Source organism: Mchenga conophoros, linkage group LG3 (genome assembly GCF_057382185.1).
Source record: "Mchenga conophoros isolate Kocher_MC1m ecotype Shallow Benthic linkage group LG3, M_conophoros_male_GT1.1, whole genome shotgun sequence".
Lineage (NCBI taxonomy): Eukaryota > Metazoa > Chordata > Actinopteri > Cichliformes > Cichlidae > Mchenga > Mchenga conophoros.
This window is the reverse complement of record NC_140528.1, coordinates 69,387,471-69,406,396: the sequence shown is the minus strand read 5'-3', so window position 1 is coordinate 69,406,396 and position 18,926 is coordinate 69,387,471. Positions and strand designations below refer to the sequence as shown.

General features: G+C 41.6%; 1 protein-coding gene across 1 annotated transcript; it reads left to right on the top strand.

The window, feature by feature from the left end:
* The first annotated feature begins 298 nt into the window (after positions 1 to 298).
* Positions 299 to 3,480, top strand: LOC146580319 (uncharacterized). Its single transcript, XM_085269586.1, has 6 exons — positions 299 to 871; positions 1,196 to 1,260; positions 1,348 to 1,699; positions 1,879 to 1,940; positions 2,049 to 2,236; positions 2,351 to 3,480. The coding sequence occupies exons 1-6, from the start codon at positions 680 to 682 to the stop codon at positions 2,584 to 2,586; spliced, it is 1,095 nt and encodes a 364-aa protein (XP_085125712.1). The 5' UTR covers positions 299 to 679; the 3' UTR covers positions 2,587 to 3,480.
* The last annotated feature ends 15,446 nt before the right edge of the window (positions 3,481 to 18,926 follow it).

Here is an 18,926-nt window from a genome sequence, read left to right as displayed (position 1 = left end):
CACAACAGCAGCACCAACAACCACAACAGCAGCTCCAACAACCACGACTGCAGGTCCAACAACCACAACAGAGGCACCAACAACCACAACACCCGCTCCAACAACCACAACAGCCCCACCAACAACCACGACTGCAGCGCCAACAACCACAACAAGCGCACCAACAACCACAACTGCAGCTCCAACAACCACAACAGCCGCTCCAACAACCACAACAGCAGCCCCAACAACCACGACAGCAATACCAACAACCACAACTGCAGCTCCAACAACCACAACTGCAGCTCCAACAACCACAACAGCCCCACCAACAACCACGACTGCAGCGCCAACAACCACAACAGCCGCACCCACAACCACGACTGCAGCTCCAACAACCACAACAGCGGCACCCACAACAACGACTGCAGCTCCAACAACCACAACTGCGGCTCCAACAACCACAACTGCGGCTCCAACAACCACAACTGCAGCTCCAACAACCACGACAGCCGCACCAACAACCTCAACTGCTGCTCCAACAACCACAACTGCATCTCCAGCAACCATAACAGCTGCCCCAACAACCACGACTGCAACTCCAACAACCACAACAGCCGCACCAACACCAGCAACCACAAAAGCCGCACCAACAACCACAACTTCAGCTCCAACATCAACAACCACCGCACCAACAACCATGACATTCACCATTACCGCTCCTTCATCAACCACAACAGCAGTTCATAACACAACAATCCCTCCAACAACTGGCAGGGATACAGTAATGAGATATGTCACATTCAGATCACTTCAGAGCAATTTTGAAACAGACTTGTTGAATTCATCATCTGCAGCCTTTATAAGTCGATCTTTAATGATAAAGAGACAGGTCAGTAACTGTTTTTCCCAAAATCCTTTGTGAAATTAATTTCCTCTCAATATTAGGTTAATGCCCTTTTCCAACAATATTTTCATGTTAATTTTTTTTGTTTAACTACATAAGCACCTCTACCATGACCGTAATCCTAACACATCAGTCTGTTTCAATACCTACAGAGCTCTTCAGTTCAATATAATTTCTGTTTTGTTATTCTTCATTCAAAGGGATGAACTTTCCACACACAAGATGTCTATAATGTTCATACGTATTTCAAATATTTAAAAAAATACAACAGAAAAAATCGTTTTAAGAAAATCTCTTTTGTGTGTGTAGATTCAACCTGTTTACAGTAAGGCCTTCCCCTCTTCCTTTGTCTCCTTGGATGTGGTGAGCTTCAGGTAATTTCCATATTTTGACATATCATGTAGGGCACTGACCTAAAAAGCTAATATTCAAAACAATAACTTGTGTTTCTGCATTTGCAGGAAGGGATCAGTCATCAACACCATGGAACTTCAGTTTGTAAACTTTTCTGTCCCAAACTACACTGAGATTAGGAATGTTTTGATCGGTCAAGCCTCAAATGTGAGCGGCTTTGACATCGAAAGGGCCTCCATCAACATCAGTGACACTGCTCCAACAACAGCCACTCCACCAGAAACAACTGCAACTACAACAACAGTTGCAGCAACTCCAACCACTATCCCAACTACAAAAGCACCAACTGGACCTGTCCAAATTGTTATGTTTCTACAGTTCCTTGAACCATATGTACCTGATCTCGAAGACCCCAACAGCATTGCATATCAAGATCGCAAAAAACGAGTTGAAGAGACGGTGAGTAATATTTGAACTTAATACAAATTACATGTTGACTGAAACAGTATCAAGAGAACAAATCTAGAAGCAAAAGATAGATGTATTTCAAATCATATATTTTAAATAAGGGTTTTTAGATAATGAAATTTTGAAGTTTCACCTGGTTTAAATTTTCTTTTTGTGTTTATTTTTTGCAGTGTGATAGAATATACAGAGCACAATTTGCTAACTTCATCCGTGCCATTGTGATTGGGTTCAGGTACATGTTTTTTAACTCTGGTTATTTTTCACACACTTATTAATTAAATTTCATTTTGAATGTTAAAAGTGACATGTAACATCTGCCTCACTCTCTTTCATGACACAGATCTGTTATAGTCCAAAAACGAGTGGATAGAACTGAGGCATTGGTGGAGCTTGTGTTCAATCAAACAATTCCCAATGCACAAGTCCCAGAAAATATTACTATTGTTCAAGCTTTAAAAGATGCTATTAACAGTTCCAGCATTAATTTCACCATCCAAATAGTTCCTGAGACAGTATCAGTAACTTCTGGTGAGTATTAGAAAATGCAAACAAAAGTTAGTTTGGTAATTAATCAGTGATAAATAAATTATTTTAGTCTGTACAGAAATATATATTAATCTATTTTTGAAAAATATTTTATAGTTCCTGTCATTGTCACGGACAATTCCACCACACCTCTACCAACCACTGTCCCTTCCACTACTGCTGCACCGACTACTAGTTCCACTACTGCTGCACTGACTACTAGTTCCACTACTGCTTCAGCTACAACTGTTGTACCTACAACTACAGTTTCAAGTGGAGTATCCCACAAGATTAATCCCAGAATTGCTTTCCTCCTGCTGCTGTTGTTATGCCTTCTATCAAGCCAGCAATAGCATCTGTGCTGGTTTCCATGTGAAAGGCCAGCAGAACACGATCTCTTTTAATAACATGAAAAAAATGTAATGTCAGCAGAAATCTGATATGTTATTATTTATAAGGGTTGTTGGGTTTGTTCAGGTGCACTTTAGTTGGACACATCAGAAAGAGTAGCTCTAGTATGTTTTTATCTACATTAAAATATTTTCGGGTGGGAATGACCCTGCCCTGAACAGAATGACACAAACAATTTTAAGCATCCGGTTAATTAAATCACCAATAAAAAAAATTAGCCTGACAATGCATGGGCAAAACATTTAAATATATACTGTGGGTGCCCCGTAACATAGAGGCTTAGTAATTAGTACTATGCAGTGGCCTGAAATTAAGTGAAGTCCAGGTCTTTTGCTTGTAAGTGTATCTTTATCTTCATGTCTGTTAACTATTCCTCTTTCAAATATGAGGCCAAAAGAACATAAATTCTTCTTTTTTTTTCTTCCTTTCATCTTTTTAATATAATTATCGACAGCATTTTTTCATTCTTTACATCCATTCATTGTTTCTAAATGCTTGTAAAATTATATATTTTGAGTTCTATTTCATATATATCATACACAGTATATATCACAAATTACATGTAATAGTGTTAAGAATAGATCTTCAGGTGTCCCAAAACATGCACTGTTACTTTTCTTATTTATACAAATGTATTTTTATAAGTATCTTTATATGTATTCTGTGAAATTTCTTTTAATTTGCACATTTTCTGTAAGAAAAGTCAAAATGACCAGAATACATCTTTATGAGAAATTAACACTGTTAATTAACACTATTTGGGTTTGGGTAAATAAAAAGAAAATCAGGAAACTTTCAAGATGTGCAACAACTGCATGTAAAAAGCTTTAATAAAAACAGAATATTTACAGATTGGTTTCTGTTATGTTGTTTCTTTAAATGAATATTTGCAATAATTTCTCACAACCTGATAGTGTCAGACTCAGATATGTCGGGGGGTCAGCTTGCAAGAGAGAGCCATACCTTTCAAATATGTCCATTGATCCATTCATCCATCCATCCATTTTCTTCCACTTATCTGGGGCCGGGTCGCGGGGATAGCAGCCTTAGCAGAGAAGCCCAGACCTCCCTCTTCCCAGCCACCTCCTCCAGATTGTCTGGGGGAATACCAAGGTGTTCCCAGGCCAGCCGAGAGATATAATCTCTCCAGCCCCACCAGCAACCACAACTGCAGCTTCAACAACCACGACTGCAGCTCCAGCAACCACAACAGCCGCACCAACAACCACAAATGAAGCACCAACAACCACAAATGAAGCTCCAACAACCACAACACCCGCTCCAACAACCACAACACCGGCTCCAACAACCACAACACCGGCTCCAACAACCACAACAGCCGCACCAACATCCACAATAACAACTCCAGCTTCAACAACCACCGCACCAACATCCACAACAGCTGAGGCAACAACCACGACTGCAGCTCCAACAACCACAACAGCAGCACCGACAACCACAACATCCGCACTAACAACCACAACTGCAGCTCCAACAACCACGACAGCCGCACCAACAACCTCAACTGCAGCTTCAACAACCACTATACCCGCTCCGACAACCATAACAACAGCACCAACAACCACGACTGCTGCTCCAACAACCACAACTGCATCTCCAGCAACCATAACAGCCGCACCAACACCAACAACCACAAAAGCCGCACCAACAACCACAGCTGCAGCTCCAACAACCACAGCACCTGCTCCAACAACCACAACTACAGCTCCAACATCAACAACCACCGCACCAACAACCATGACTGTAGCGCCAATAACCACGACTGCAGCTCCAACAACCACGAGTGCAGTGCAACCACATCTCGTGACCATAGGTGAGGGTAGGGATACAAATCAACTGGTAAATTGAGAGCTTTGTTTTTACACTTCCCTCTTAACCACGAAGGACTGGTACAGCATCCATATCACTGCAGCCACAGCACGAGTCCACCTGACAATCTCCTGCTCCCTTCTCCCATTACTCGTGAACAAGACCCCGAGATACTTCATCTCCTCCACTTGGGGCAGGAATTCGTGCCTGACCTGGAGTGGGCACTCCACCCTTTTCCACCTGAGGACCATTGCCTAAGATTTGGAGGTGCTGATTGTCATTCCCACAGCTTCACACTCATCTGTGAACTGTTCAAGTGTGAGCTGGAGGCTATTAAATTCGGTTCTTTGGAATTCTTTTGGCGAAAGAGAAAGACTTCCGACTCAGAGTGGTCAAAGCTCAAAAAATGATCTCTATTGTTCATTTCCGGAAACAGAGAACTGCAGACACGAGCACGCACCCCCAGTTCTAAAGGCATTGCCAGCCAAAATACGTATATATAGTTCTGCTATACGTCACACACAGACACACACAGTTTCATTCAAAACAACTCCTTCTGGTCGGACTAATGTGTGTGTGTGTGTGTGTGTGTGTGTTACTTAGTTCTGCTTTTTCTGTCTGATTTCCTGTATTTTATTAATATGCCTCTGCAGCTCTGCACTAAACTTCCTGTTTCTTAACTTCCCCTTACTAAAGCCTCTGTTGCTGGCGACCTGTCACCCTCTGACCTAGTTCTTTCTCACATCTGCCCTTGGTTTATAAAGGCTTCTATTATTAAAATACATAAAACAATCTAATCAGAAAATAAGCACTAAGAATATATATATTTCGTAACAAAGCCATCACCCAATGAAGCCAACAGAACCACATCATCAAAATCAAAAAAGGGTTCTACTCACTCTGGGATTACAGGTGAACCTGGCAGTGTGAGCCCAATGAATAACCGCTGAACGAGCAGAAGTGGGAACTTAGCATAGATTTGGTGGACTGGTACTGGGGCCTGGCTCATTCAGAAGTTTCTGGTGGATGATTTCCTCGATGTCCCACATGAGGGAACCTACTTTGCAGCTGGATGGGAGGATGTTTTATGGCTCTGGTTGGTCAGGGTTGGTGGAGAATTGGGAACAGGTTTGAGTTTTCTGGAACATGGATAAACAGAAATGGAGAAATTAAAGCGGCCAAAAAACAGAGACCAATAGCCTTGGCAAACATTGAGCCTATTGGCAGCACTCAGGTAAATTACATTTTTGCAATCAGTTCAGATAATTAAATGTTGTTCAGGTTCCTCTAACCAAAGACAACACTCTTTAAAGGCTGGCTTAACTGCTAGCAGTTTACAATCTCCCATATCTTGATGCATGCTCAATCATCCAGGTAAGTAAATCTCCAAAAGTTGATTCTGTTCATCTGGACTTAGCGTTTTCAGTGGGAGAAACATTTTGTTGCTCATCCAAGTGACTTTTTCAGTCTCAGCTGACTGCAGGTTTCCCCAATCTTATAAACAGTACATTGCATAATGACAAACTGGTGATAGCTAGTTTGTCTTTTCCACCACATAGTAGTGGTGGAAAAGACAAACTAGCTATCACCAGTTTTATCACCAGAAGACAAACTGGCTATCACCAATTTGTCTGTCTGTATCTGGAAGTCTCATAGGAGCTCAGTTTGGTCATTCTCAACCGCCAAAAACACGTGTCCCATTTTTACCTCCAGATTTCTTATATGCTATGCCAGTCACTTGGCTATGGTGTTGTATGCCCTTCCTGCTAGCATCTTCCACCCTGCTGTTATGTGCTGGATTGTCTCAGGGGCATTTTTAAACATCTTGCGCCTGGGGAATGTCTGGTGTGGTAGGCTCCTGTCTCAATGGATCTTATTTCTGAACTGCTGATGATTGCTCCATTCCGTATTCAGTATTGATAGCCAGTATTGTCAGTTTATAGCATTGGAAACAGGGCATCTCCTTGGTATATCGTGGACTTAATGGTGACTTGTGCTATTGGCCTGAAGTTGGTTTCAAGTGTTGTTCAACACTTTGAATTCTTGATGAACTTAAGGCTCTGTTGATCTTGTATAATTCCAGGATCCATGAGTGGGGCATCGAGTCATAGGCTTTCTTGTAGTCAATCCAGGCAACGCACAGATGAGTTTAGTCAGTTTAATCTTGCAGTTTATGTGGTACTGAGGCTGTCACGATCCTGGGTCTTTTGACCCAGCTTTTTGGGTTTTGGATTATTCTGATGTTTATGTTTTGTTTAACTTATCTAAGTTAATTTGTTTATTAGTTTTCCCTTGTGTTTTCAACCCCTGTGAAGTCTCCCTTGTACGGTGTAAATTTTAGGACATCGTCAGGTCTCAAGAAAAAAGTTGTCAGGTATCAGACAAAAAAATGTCAGGTTTCAGTTCTCAAAAAAAAGTTGTCAGGTATCAGACAAAAAATTGTTAGGTCTCAGTTCTCAAAAAAAAATTGTCAGGTATCAGACAAAAAATTGTCAGGTCTCAGTTCTCAAAAAAAAGTTGTCAGGTATCAGACAAAAAATTGTCGGGTCTCAGTTCTAGGCGAAATAAAGCAGAAGGAAGCTGAGACTGCCTCTGACTTCCTCGATCGCCTACGCCCAGTCTTCAGACAACATTCAGGTTTAAATTACCAGGAGGAGCCACAAACACCATTTCAGCAACAGCTAAAAAATGCATTTCTGAACGGCCTCCTTCCAAAAGTGAGGGCCCACGTAGAAAAACATTGGGTCACACAAAATACAGGAAGTCTGCCAGATGCACTGCAATATGCTGAACACGCAGTCAAAATACAGAAGCAAAAGGAAAAAGGAGGAGTCTTTGCTGTAGATCCTGTAACAGGATTCGTGGCACTCTCTGCAGAATACAGGAGACATAAACCAGGCCCATACAGAGGAAAGGGAAAGGCAGGAGGAGGGAGAAAAGGAGAGAGAAGAGTGAAAAATACAAGCTGCTACAATTGTGGAAAGGAAGGGCATTTTGCCCGCGAGTGTAGACATAGAAAAAAGGATGACAGTGAGGAAGAGGATGACAGAAATAACAAATGACTAGGAAAAGACACAGAAGCAGAGAGCAATGAAAACACAGACGTGTATAACATAGAGCAATTGCTTTTGGGCTCTGAACATAAACCAACTGTAATTATATACGTAAATGGGCAGCCAATGACGATGCTCTGCGACACTGGAGCATGCAAAACTGTACTGATTAAAAAACCACCAAAAGTGAAATTCTCTAATGATACTCTGATAGTTAAGTCAGCATCAGGACATGTCAGTACTAAATCACTGACTGAGCCTCTACTCTTATCTCATGAAGACAGCGGCCGCAGCTGTAAAAACCAATGCATATATGACCCATCTTGCCCAGTTAATCTTCTAGGGAGAGATGCACTAGAGAGGCTGGAAATAGGAGTCTTGCCAGGACCAGAGGGCATGTATGCAAAGCTAATGTTAAACGAGAAACAAAGTCCAGCAGATTATCAGATTAATGTGTGTAAAGGACTCGGAGAGCCTCACTACTACTGGACATTAGACCTGCCCTCACTAGAGCCTTTACAACACATAGCAAATCGATATCTGCCAACTCATTCAACACGACAGGACTACACTCAGTATCACAACACATTGAGGTTCAAACAGAGTCCAGGTCCTAATCCCGTGTATGACCAAGAGGTACATAAGCTAGGCCCACAAAAGCTGACATTACAACACCTATATGTCACCCAAAGTGGTAATGCAGTGTGCTCTGTGCTGCAGCCTGAGGCAGTACAACGAGGAAACAGGATGCCAAATCCACATGTGTCAGTAGCACACAATGACAGCACTGAGTGGAAAGATTTAGGCCGCGTTCTCGCCCAAGTTGAAAGAGACAGATATGAAAAGACTAAAGACACGCATGAGGGATGGCTCCAAGGTCGCAGAACAGGATGCATGAGATACACATTAGGGTGGGTAATTACTACCCACCCAGCCACATACATGACTGACAGCACTGATTTGCATGTGCAGGAAGATAGTGAAAACTGACACGTACTCTCATTGGAACTACACCCAGAACTACAAGAATTGCCCACAACACTATGGTCCACAGGATCGACAGATGTAGGATTAATTAAAGGAGCAGATCCTGTTGTAGTAAAAACTACTACAACCTACAGGCCAGTTAAACCACAATATCCCTTGACGGCAGAAGCAAAAGCAGGGATCAGGCCAGTAATTGCAGATATGGAAAAAGCAGGCATTTTAGTGAAAACAACTGAAATAACCTGTAACACTCCAATTTTTCCAGTGAAAAAAGCAAACACAGGAAAATATCGCTTAGTGCATGACCTCAGAGCAATAAATGAAATAACTGAACAAATCCCACCTGTGGTAGCAAATCCACACACAATCTTAAATCAAGTGACACAAAAAGAACAATGGTTCTCAGTCATAGATCTGTCAAACGCGTTTTTCTCTGTGCCGCTACACCCAGACTCACAAAATCTGTTTGGTTTCACTTTGATAACAAAAAGTATACTTATACAAGACTGCCACAGGGTTTTCAGAACAGTCCCACCCTGTATGCAGAGGCATTAAAGAAATCTATGTCACTATGCACGCTCCCTGCCACAGGGCAATTTCTTCTGTACGTTGATGACATTCTCGTCACGGGAGATACACGAGACAACTGCAGAAAAAACACCATGACTGTGCTGAAACATTTAGCAGAGCAGGGCCATAAAGTCTCACAGCACAAGTTACAGCTGTGGAGCCAAGAGGTCACATACCTTGGCCACAAACTCACAGGAGAGGGAAGAACACTGTTAGACAGCAGAAAGCTAGCAGTACAGAATGCTCCAAAGCCTCTCATAAAACAACAAATGATGAGTTATTTAGGTCTCTGCAATTTTTGCAGATGCTGGATACCTGAATATGCTCTGCTAGCTCAACCTTTGCAAAACATAATTTATGGAAAAAATCTAGCACTGAAAGATAAAATAGAATGGACACCAGAAGCAGAAAAAGCATTTAATGATCTAAAACTTGCACTGCAGACGCGCACAGTTTTGGCATTGCCAGACTAGGAAAAACCTTTTTACTTGCATGTAGACGGAGGTGCAGGCTACATGAAGGCCGTTCTAACACAAGCCTTTGGGGAAAAGCAACGCCCTCTTGCATTTTATTCGTGTAAGCTAGATTCAGTGGCCTCAGGACTGCCCTCGTGCGTGCAGGCATGCGCAGCTGCAGCAGAGGCAGTTAAGAAATCAGCTGACATCGTCTTAGGACACACATTGATCGTCAAAGTTCCCCACGCTGTAACCTCCATCTTACTGCAGGCGAACTTGTCTTATCTCACACATGCAAGACAGCTCTCATACGTAGGCATCTTGTTATCACAGTCACACATTACAATCGAGAAGTGTGGTCAGCTAAATCCCAGCACACTTCTCCCCACATCAGAAGATGGTGAAAAACACTGCTGTATGGAAAAGCTAGATGAAGAAACAAAGCCACGAGCCGACATATATAGCACACCACAGCCAACTTTCACTGACATTTTTGTAGATGGATCAGCTTCTAAAAATAGCTTAGGTCGCAACTGCGTCGGTTATGCAGTAACCACAGTAGACACAGTTCTGGAAGCAAGACCTTTAACTTCCTCTAACTCTGCACAAAGTGCAGAACTTACAGCTGTTGTGAGAGCATGTAAGTTGAATGCAGGAAAAAGCATAAACATACACACAGACAGTCAGTATGTTTTTGCAGCAGTACATCATTTCGCAAAGATTTGGCATAACAGAGGTATGGTCACTTCTACTGGAAATCCAGTACAGCATTCACACCTTTTAAAAGAACTGCTAGAAGTGATAACATTGCCAAAAAAATTAGCATTATGCAAATGTGCCGCACACCAAAAAGATAACTCAGAAGTTACTAAAGGCAACAACTTTGCAGACCAAGCCGCAAAGAAGGCAGCACAGCAACATATACAAACCTTAATGTCTGAAACATCAACGTTAATACCACTTGATGTACTTAAAGATGAACAGAAAGCTGCATCTATCACAGAACAAAAAAAATGGTTAAAGTGTGGAGCACAGCTACAAAATGACCTAATGACCTGTAATGGCAAACCAATACTGCCAAAATCTCTACATAAGACAGCAGCATTAGTGACACATGGCTTAACGCATTTGTCAACGGGTGGAATGATGAATGTCCTCTCTAAACACTTCTACACTCAAAATTTTGAAAATTCAGCAAAAGAATTCATCAGAACATGCATGATTTGCCAAAGACATAATGCACAGGGAAACCTTAGACCAAAAAGAGGTCATTTCCCCACACCACCTCACCCTTTCCATACAATCCACATGGATTTCATTGAACTTAACGAATGCCAAGCATCAAAATATGCTCTAGTAATTATAGATGTGTTTTCAAAATGGCCAGAAATCTATCCAGTAAAAAGAGCAGACGCAATATCAGTGGCAAAGTGTTTATGCAATCACTTCATCCCCACATATGGCATTCCCAGTCTGATAAGGTCAGGCAATGGAACACATTTTGTTAATGACATCATCAGCAAAGTCTCTGAAGCTCTAGGATTTAGCATCAAACATCACTGTGCATATCACCCACGAAGTGCAGGACTAGTGGAAAGAACTAATGGCACAATAAAACAGAGATTAATAAAATGCATGGAAGAAACAGGAAGACCCTGGCCCGAATGTTTAGGTTTGGTAAAGATGTGGATGAGAATAACACAAGGTTCTCAGAAACTTACACCTTTTGAAATCATCCACGGGAGAGCGTTTCCATTGCCAATTACTAGTGAGCCTATTAACAAATCAATAAGGGAAACTACCCTAGCAGAATGGATGACTAAGCTGTTTGAAAATAAAGAGATTGTGTTAAACAACCAACTGCCGAGTGATATCTCTCCAGTGTCTTGCAGGTTGCAACCAGGTGATTGGATCCTGATCAAAGTACTCCAGAGAAAGAATTGGAGTTCACCAAGGTGGGAGGGCCCATACCAAGTCCTACTTACCACACCCACCGCCTGCAAAATAGCAGAAAGACCATCTTGGATCCACCAAAGCCACTGTAAAAAAGTGAGTGACAATCCAGACGCTTAGACGCCGGCTCCCCTGGCTTCTAGGTGATCTATTGGTGAAGGGAAGGGCTGATTGGGTATATCCCGCCCTTTTTTTACTTCTCGCCAATAGTCTACTCACCAGAGGTCTAGGTGTGCCTGGTCATCATGAAGACACTTGTCCTCCTAGTGGCCAGCATTGCGCTCCTAGTGAGCCTACTAACACTCACCCAGATGAGAGGAAATAAACAACACCACCTGCAAAAAAGATGGACACATGACAATTCGCATCTGCGTGACCTGAACCAAGACCATAACCACCCATGGATGAACAACGCGTGGTATAGATATGTGTATGATAGAACACGCACCGACAACAGCACGGAATGCTATGTATGTTCACATATGCCAACAACAGCCGTACACGCAACAATATATGGAAAGGCACCTGAACTTGACGAAGTGATGTGTGTGTTCAACAAAGCAACAACTGGCAATTGCACACGCAGAGATTTGATGGCAACAGGACTGACCCTAAAAGGTCAAAGCACAAAGAAAGAAGACCTAATTCCATGGTGTAGTGACACAGACGTCAAACGTGTCACGAAACCACTTTCACAACGACGGATCCTAATTGAACAGACAACCCCTTGTGCCTACAATCTGACGAACTGGAACTACACCTGCAACGAAAAACATTGGGTAAACGTCAAAGCCAACAACACAAAAAACAAATCATTCGCCATAGTTTTGCCGCCGGACATACAGCACCCAATGTGTTTCAACTTCTCCGATGGAAACAGGAAACTTGGACGAAACCGCAACTGCACACAGACACTTGACCTGACCCAATCCAAAGGAATACACACCTTCAAAAATGGAACTTTCTGGGTCCAGGGAGCCGCTTGGGCCTGCGGGCCTAAAACCTACTTCATGCTCCCACTGAACTCCACCGGTCTGTGTGCACCAGTACTAATTTCAGACCACACCTTCAAGATCACAGCAGAGACACACACGTCAAGAGCAAAACGTGAAGTTGCTGAAGTCACTGAAGTAATGCCACATGACTCAATCTATGGATCAGATGTGCCCAAGAACTTCAAACTATGGACTGATGGTCAGAAAGTCCTCCACTCCTTGTTCCCTTGGGTGGTAGCTGGGAAAAACATGCTGAGGATCGAGACACTTGACTATCGATTTGGACTGTTCCTAAATGCTTCAATGAAAATCAACAAAGCGCAAAATGAAGAAATCGACGCAATACGCATTGTAGTGATGCAACACAGAGTCGCACTAGACATGATTCTAGCTGAAAAAGGAGGTTTGTGTGTATTGTTTGACACTACATGTTGTACATACATCCCAGACAACATACACTCACAAAACATGACCGACGCTTTGAACACCTTGAGAAAGATTAAAGATGCTGAACAACAAGACTATGTCACAAGCACTGATGATTGGTTGACATGGTTACTAGGTGGTTCATGGAAGTCCCTACTGATTAAAGGACTTGTTGGAATTGCATTTTTGCTTTTACTGTTATGTGTTTTCACAACATGTGTAGTACCCTGTCTGAAGAAAATGGTGTCAAACATGGTAACAACTTCTATCAATGCTTATGTGATGATGTCTCAAATGGAAGAAATTTTGAAAGATGATCCATACAGTAATGTTTAGTTTAATTGAACACAGGACTGTTTTATGACGTTCAAACCGAAAATGTTTAGACAAGAGGTTATGAACTGACAAAAATAACAGTACTGTCATGTGAGAAATCTAAACAACAGGAGGGAATGTCAGAGTATTTTTGCTTTTAAAGGTTTTATTATTCATATAATAATCAGCTAAGAGTGTTTATATTTCTGTTCTGTACTCAACCAGCTGCATATTTTAATTGCTGGCTCCCTACTTTATAACGGAAACTGCTTGCCTTCACATTATCAGTCTTTGCCTTCACATTGTCACTGTTTGCCTTCACACTAGCAGGAAACCGCCACCCACGAGTAAGAAACAACCTTGTAGAGAACACGAAGTTTTTTGATAAACCACACCTGTTTTCTTGACAAGATAAGGATGATATTTCCTTTTTTGTATGCTTCATGATGTGTATAAATAAAGCCAGACTGCACCAAGGAGGTGTGTGAGTCTCTCCCTGAGTCTCTCACCCGTGCACGTTTAAAACTGCTCTAAGTGTCTGAGTGATATTTCATTGCATCTGAGTACTTTGATAATGGAATATCTTTAACATTACTGTACAGGGAGTGCAGAATTATTAGGCAAATGAGTATTTTGTCCACATCATCCTCTTCATGCATGTTGTCTTACTTCAAGCTGTATAGGCTCGAAAGCCTACTACCAATTAAGCATATTAGGTGATGTGCATCTCTGTAATGAGAAGGGGTGTGGTCTAATGACATCAACACCCTATATCAGGTGTGCATAATTATTAGGCAACGTCCTTTCCTTTGGCAAAATGGGTCAAAAGAAGGACTTGACAGGCACAGAAAAGTCAAAAATAGTGAGATATCTTGCAGAGGGATGCAGCAGTCTCAAAATTGCAAAGCTTCTGAAGCGTGATCATCGAACAATCAAGCGTTTCATTCAAAATAGTCAACAGGGTCGCAAGAAGCGTGTGGAAAAACCAAGGCGCAAAATAACTGCCCATGACCTGAGAAAAGTCAAGCGTGCAGCTGCCAAGATGCCACTTGCCACCAGTTTGGCCATATTTCAGAGCTGCAACATCACTGGAGTGCCCAAAAGCACAAGGTGTGCAATACTCAGAGACATGGCCAAGGTAAGAAAGGCTGAAAGACGACCACCACTGAACAAGACACACAAGCTGAAACGTCAAGACTGAGCAAAGAAATATCTCAAGACTGATTTTTCTAAGGTTTTATGGACTGATGAAATGAGAGTGAGTCTTGATGGGCCAGATGGATGGGCCCGTGGCTGGATTGGTAAAGGGCAGAGAGCTCCAGTCCGACTCAGACGCCAGCAAGGTGGAGGTGGAGTACTGGTTTGGGCTGGTATCATCAAAGATGAGCTTGTGGGGCCTTTTTGGGTTGAGGATGGAGTCAAGCTCAACTCCCAGTCCTACTGCCAGTTTCTGGAACACACCTTCTTCAAGCAGTGGTACAGGAAGAAATCTGCATCCTTCAAGAAAAACATGATTTTCATGCAGGACAATGCTCCATCACACGCGTCCAAGTACTCCACAGCGTGGCTGGCAAGAAAGGGTATAAAAGAAGAAAAACTAATGACATGGCCTCCTTGTTCACCTGATCTGAACCCCATTGAGAACCTGTGGTCCATCATCAAATGTGAGATTTACAAGGAGGGAAAACAGTACACCTCTCTGGGAGGCTGTGGTTGCTGCTGCACGCAATGTTGATGGTGAACAGATCAAAACACTGACAGAATCCATGGATGGCAGGCTTTTGAGTGTCCTTGCAAAGAAAGGTGGCTATATTGGTCGCTGATTTGTTTTTGTTTTGTTTTTGAATGTCAGAAATGTATATTTGTGAATGTGGAGATGTTATATTGGTTTCACTGGTAAAAATAAATAATTGAAATGGGTATATATTTGTTTTTTGTTAAGTTTCCTAATAATTATGTACAGTAATAGTCACCTGCACACACAGATATCCCCCTAAAATAGCTCAAACTAAAAACAAACTAAAAACTACTTCCAAAAACATTCAGCTTTGATATTAATGAGTTTTTTGGGTTCATTGAGAACATGGTTGTTGTTCAATAATAAAATTATTCCTCAAAAATACAACTTGCCTAATAATTCTGCACTCCCTGTAGAGACGATGTTGCTAATATAATGAGGTATATGGATGCAAGCGGTCTACAGAGGAGATCTCCTGGAAAAAAAAAATTCCCCGTCGGAATTACATCAGCCGTGGTCCAAATGACACATGGCACATTGATGGTATTTATTTTATCTTTTCAATTAACCTTCCAAACATGTTTTGATGGTACTTCTGTTGAAACAAATTGTAATTATTATTTGTTGTTTCATATAGGCAATGATAAACTGAAGTTCTTTGGAATGTGGATACATTTGGGGATTGATGGGTAGGTTTGAATATGGCATTCGCTACTTAATTTATTATATTCAGTGATAGTACAAAGTTGCTTCAAGATAAGGATGTGCGGTAAACTGAGGTGTTATCTCTCCTGAGTAGTCTAGGGCAGGGATGGGCAAGTCCAGGCCTCGAGGGCCGGTGTCCTGCAGGTTTTAGATGTGTCCTTGATCCACAGCTGATTCAAATGGCTAAATTACCCTCACAACATGTTTTGTAGTTCTCCAGAGGTCTGGTAATGAACTAATCGTTTTATTCAAATGTGTTTACCCAGGGTGATATCTAAAACATGCAGGACACTGGCCCTCGAGGTCTGGAGTTGGCCAAGCCTGGTCTAAGGGACCGAGATAAAGTATGAATAGTGAAGGAGGATTCAAGATGGCGGTTTTTAAAAGGCTTATTTCCTGCTAGTCTTAAAGTTCCATTTCAGACTGGCAGTTAATTTCAGGGAGGGCCAAGACCAACACAACAAACAAAACATCCCTGATATAAAGTAAACAGAATTTAACTCCAAAGAAAATAAAATGTACAATTTACGATAACCTACCTAACCAACACATAAACGGGAGAATACAAGGGATTACAAAACAAAAGGCAGCTCTCCCCTCGCGTCAGTTTGAACACAGTCAGGAGTCACATTCAATTCCAAAGGCATGTAAGTCTACACAACTATGGCAGTCAAAATGGCCGGAGGAACCAGAAACAACGCCTAGACATAATACAATGGAAAACCAGCATACTCTTGGGGAATGTAACAAAAACCAAACATAGTGCCAAAACATGATTAAATCATATGTACAAGTGGCCACTTTTCTGTTTCTTTCTTTTCAGATTTTCCAGGAAGGTTCTATGGCTAAAGGTGGGCACATCCAACCGCAAACAAAACTTTGTGGCCAGATATTTCTTTGAGGCTGTTCAAGAACAGGGTGGTATGCAATATACTAAAAAATGGGGGGTTAAAAAAGATTACATTTTGTTAATAAATTTATTTTTTCATCATTCACTAATTATCTTCAGTTTGTGTCTTTAGGCTGTCCTCAAATGATTCGGGGGGACAGAGGAAAGGAGAACCTTGTTGTGGGTCAAATGCAGATGGCATTTCACATGCGAGATCTTGGGAATCAGGCATGGAGGTGCTTCAGAATGGGGACATCAGTGCACAACCAGGTATGTCTTTAAGCTGGTAAATGACTATTTCTAAAGTAACAACCTGACAACAAAACTGATAATGTCATGCTTCTGTTGTTTAGAGAGCTGAATGTTTCAACAGTATTTTAAAGCGGACATGGATTAAGAAATTGCTGACAACATTTGAGGTAAAGCAAATCTTTCACCTGTAAAACCTATTAACAAAGACTAGCCATCAAAATTTTGTTAAACATACGATGGATTAGTTTATCTGAAAACACAAGGCCAGAATCTGTGTTTATGTACATCTGTACCTTTTCACTAATGAAATTCTCACCTTCACAACTTATGTCTTTTTCAAAACAACATGCGTAGGCCATGATGGAGTCTGGGATCCTTGAACTGGACAATCCTGTGCACATGTAAGTCAATATTTTTAGACATGAAAAATAATCAAGCAGCAGTATGAAAGTATGTGGTCTAGGAATGCCTTTGTTTTTTGAGTACTGATTAAAATTTAGCTTTTACTTATTCTACCTCAAAGAAGCAGATGAACATATTAATTTTTTAATTCTCCTTTTTCATAGCAACTGATTGCAGTACTCACACTTGCCACTGCTTCAAAGAGACTTAAAAACGGAGCAAACAGTTTGGAACACCCATGACATCCGCAAGCAACGCAATGCACCTGGTCCATTTGGGAAACCCGACCTTCTGTTTACCTCACCACCTCCTGGTATGTCATTTGAAAGCCTGTGGGTTTTTTGTTTTTTTGTTTTGTTTTTTAACTTTCATTAGTTTACTTTTACTTTGATATAGCACTCTTCACAGGATAAAAACTAGGGGTGGGTTTTTATAATCGATTCATCGATTAAAATCGATTCTGGCTTGGATAACGTAAAATCGATTCATTAAAATCCTGAATCGATTTTTTTAATATAAATTTATTTTGCCCGAAATGCCAGAATCTCTGGTGACATCTCACAAAATTTCAAGAACCACCAAACAGCTAAGACAGTAAATGAGAGCAGGTACACGGATTCTGCACAAAGACTTAAACACACAGCGTGACCCGCAGATCAGAATCAGTTAGATGTCGCCTTTTTCACGGTCGGGGCTGAAAGCCGACAGCTCGCTGATTCTGATCTGTCGGCGGGTCCGCGCTTTGTGTTCACACCCTTTATGAGCCGATTCTAAAGCTGTTAGTTTGATCTCTCTCCAAACAATATTGACCGAACCAGCAGCAAAAGAAGATCCAAACTACGCTTCACATAAACATCGCCATGAATTCACTCTGACTTTTACTGTTTTGCTTCCACCGCAATGCACAGCTCTCTCTCTCTCTCTCTCTCTCTCTCTCTCCCTCCCTCCCTCTCTCTCTCTCTCTCCCTCCCTCCCTCTCTCTCTCTCCCTCCCTCCCTCCCTCTCTCCCTCCCTCCCTCCCTCTCTCTCTCTCTCTCTCTCTCTCCCTCTCTCTCTCTCTCTCTCTCTCTCTCTCTCTGTACTTCAAGAACAGTTTCCCTTTTGTCATTATTCGCTTGCTTGTTACGCACCAGTCTACTGTTGCTTACAGCGCTGTCGGCCGCTGTTTTTTTCCCTTTTACATTCTTACGAAAAGAAAACCTCATTTCTGCTGTTCAATACTGAACAAATTTAAACTTTTTAAAATTATTCAAAATGCAAAACGCTTAGCTGTGTCTCTAATAAAACCGCTGTAACTTCAGAGGTAATGTTCATATGTTGATTAATGGTTTTCTTTCGTTTTTGATGTACTGCAGAATATTTTTATAAAATCCCAGGCCAGGAAAATCACCTTCATGTTTTTCTGTGTTTTATCTTCAGGTACTTTGACACAAAGGCATCTGCTGTGACGCTCACACCTTTGATAAAGTCTTGCGTGTGTCAGCTTCCTTTTTATAGATACAAAAATATGTAAATGTACTTATCTGAATTATAATATTTCTGACTGTCAAAATTTCCCAGATTTAAATTGAATTGAATTAAATCGAATCGTGGATCGAATCGATTCGGGACCTCGTGAATCGGAATCAAATCGATTCTAGAAATCAGTGACGATACCCAGCCCTAATAAAAACCACAAAGTGGCTTCACAATAATATAAAACAGATAAACAT

Bases quoted from the DNA above. Each gene is read 5' to 3' on its own strand.
- LOC146580319 (XM_085269586.1), top strand. From the start codon at position 680: ATGACATTCACCATTACCGCTCCTTCATCAACCACAACAGCAGTTCAT. The intron at 1,261-1,347 runs GTAATTTCCATA...CTGCATTTGCAG, and splicing joins TTGGATGTGGTGAGCTTCAG to GAAGGGATCAGTCATCAACA. The intron at 2,237-2,350 runs GTGAGTATTAGA...AATATTTTATAG, and splicing joins GACAGTATCAGTAACTTCTG to TTCCTGTCATTGTCACGGAC.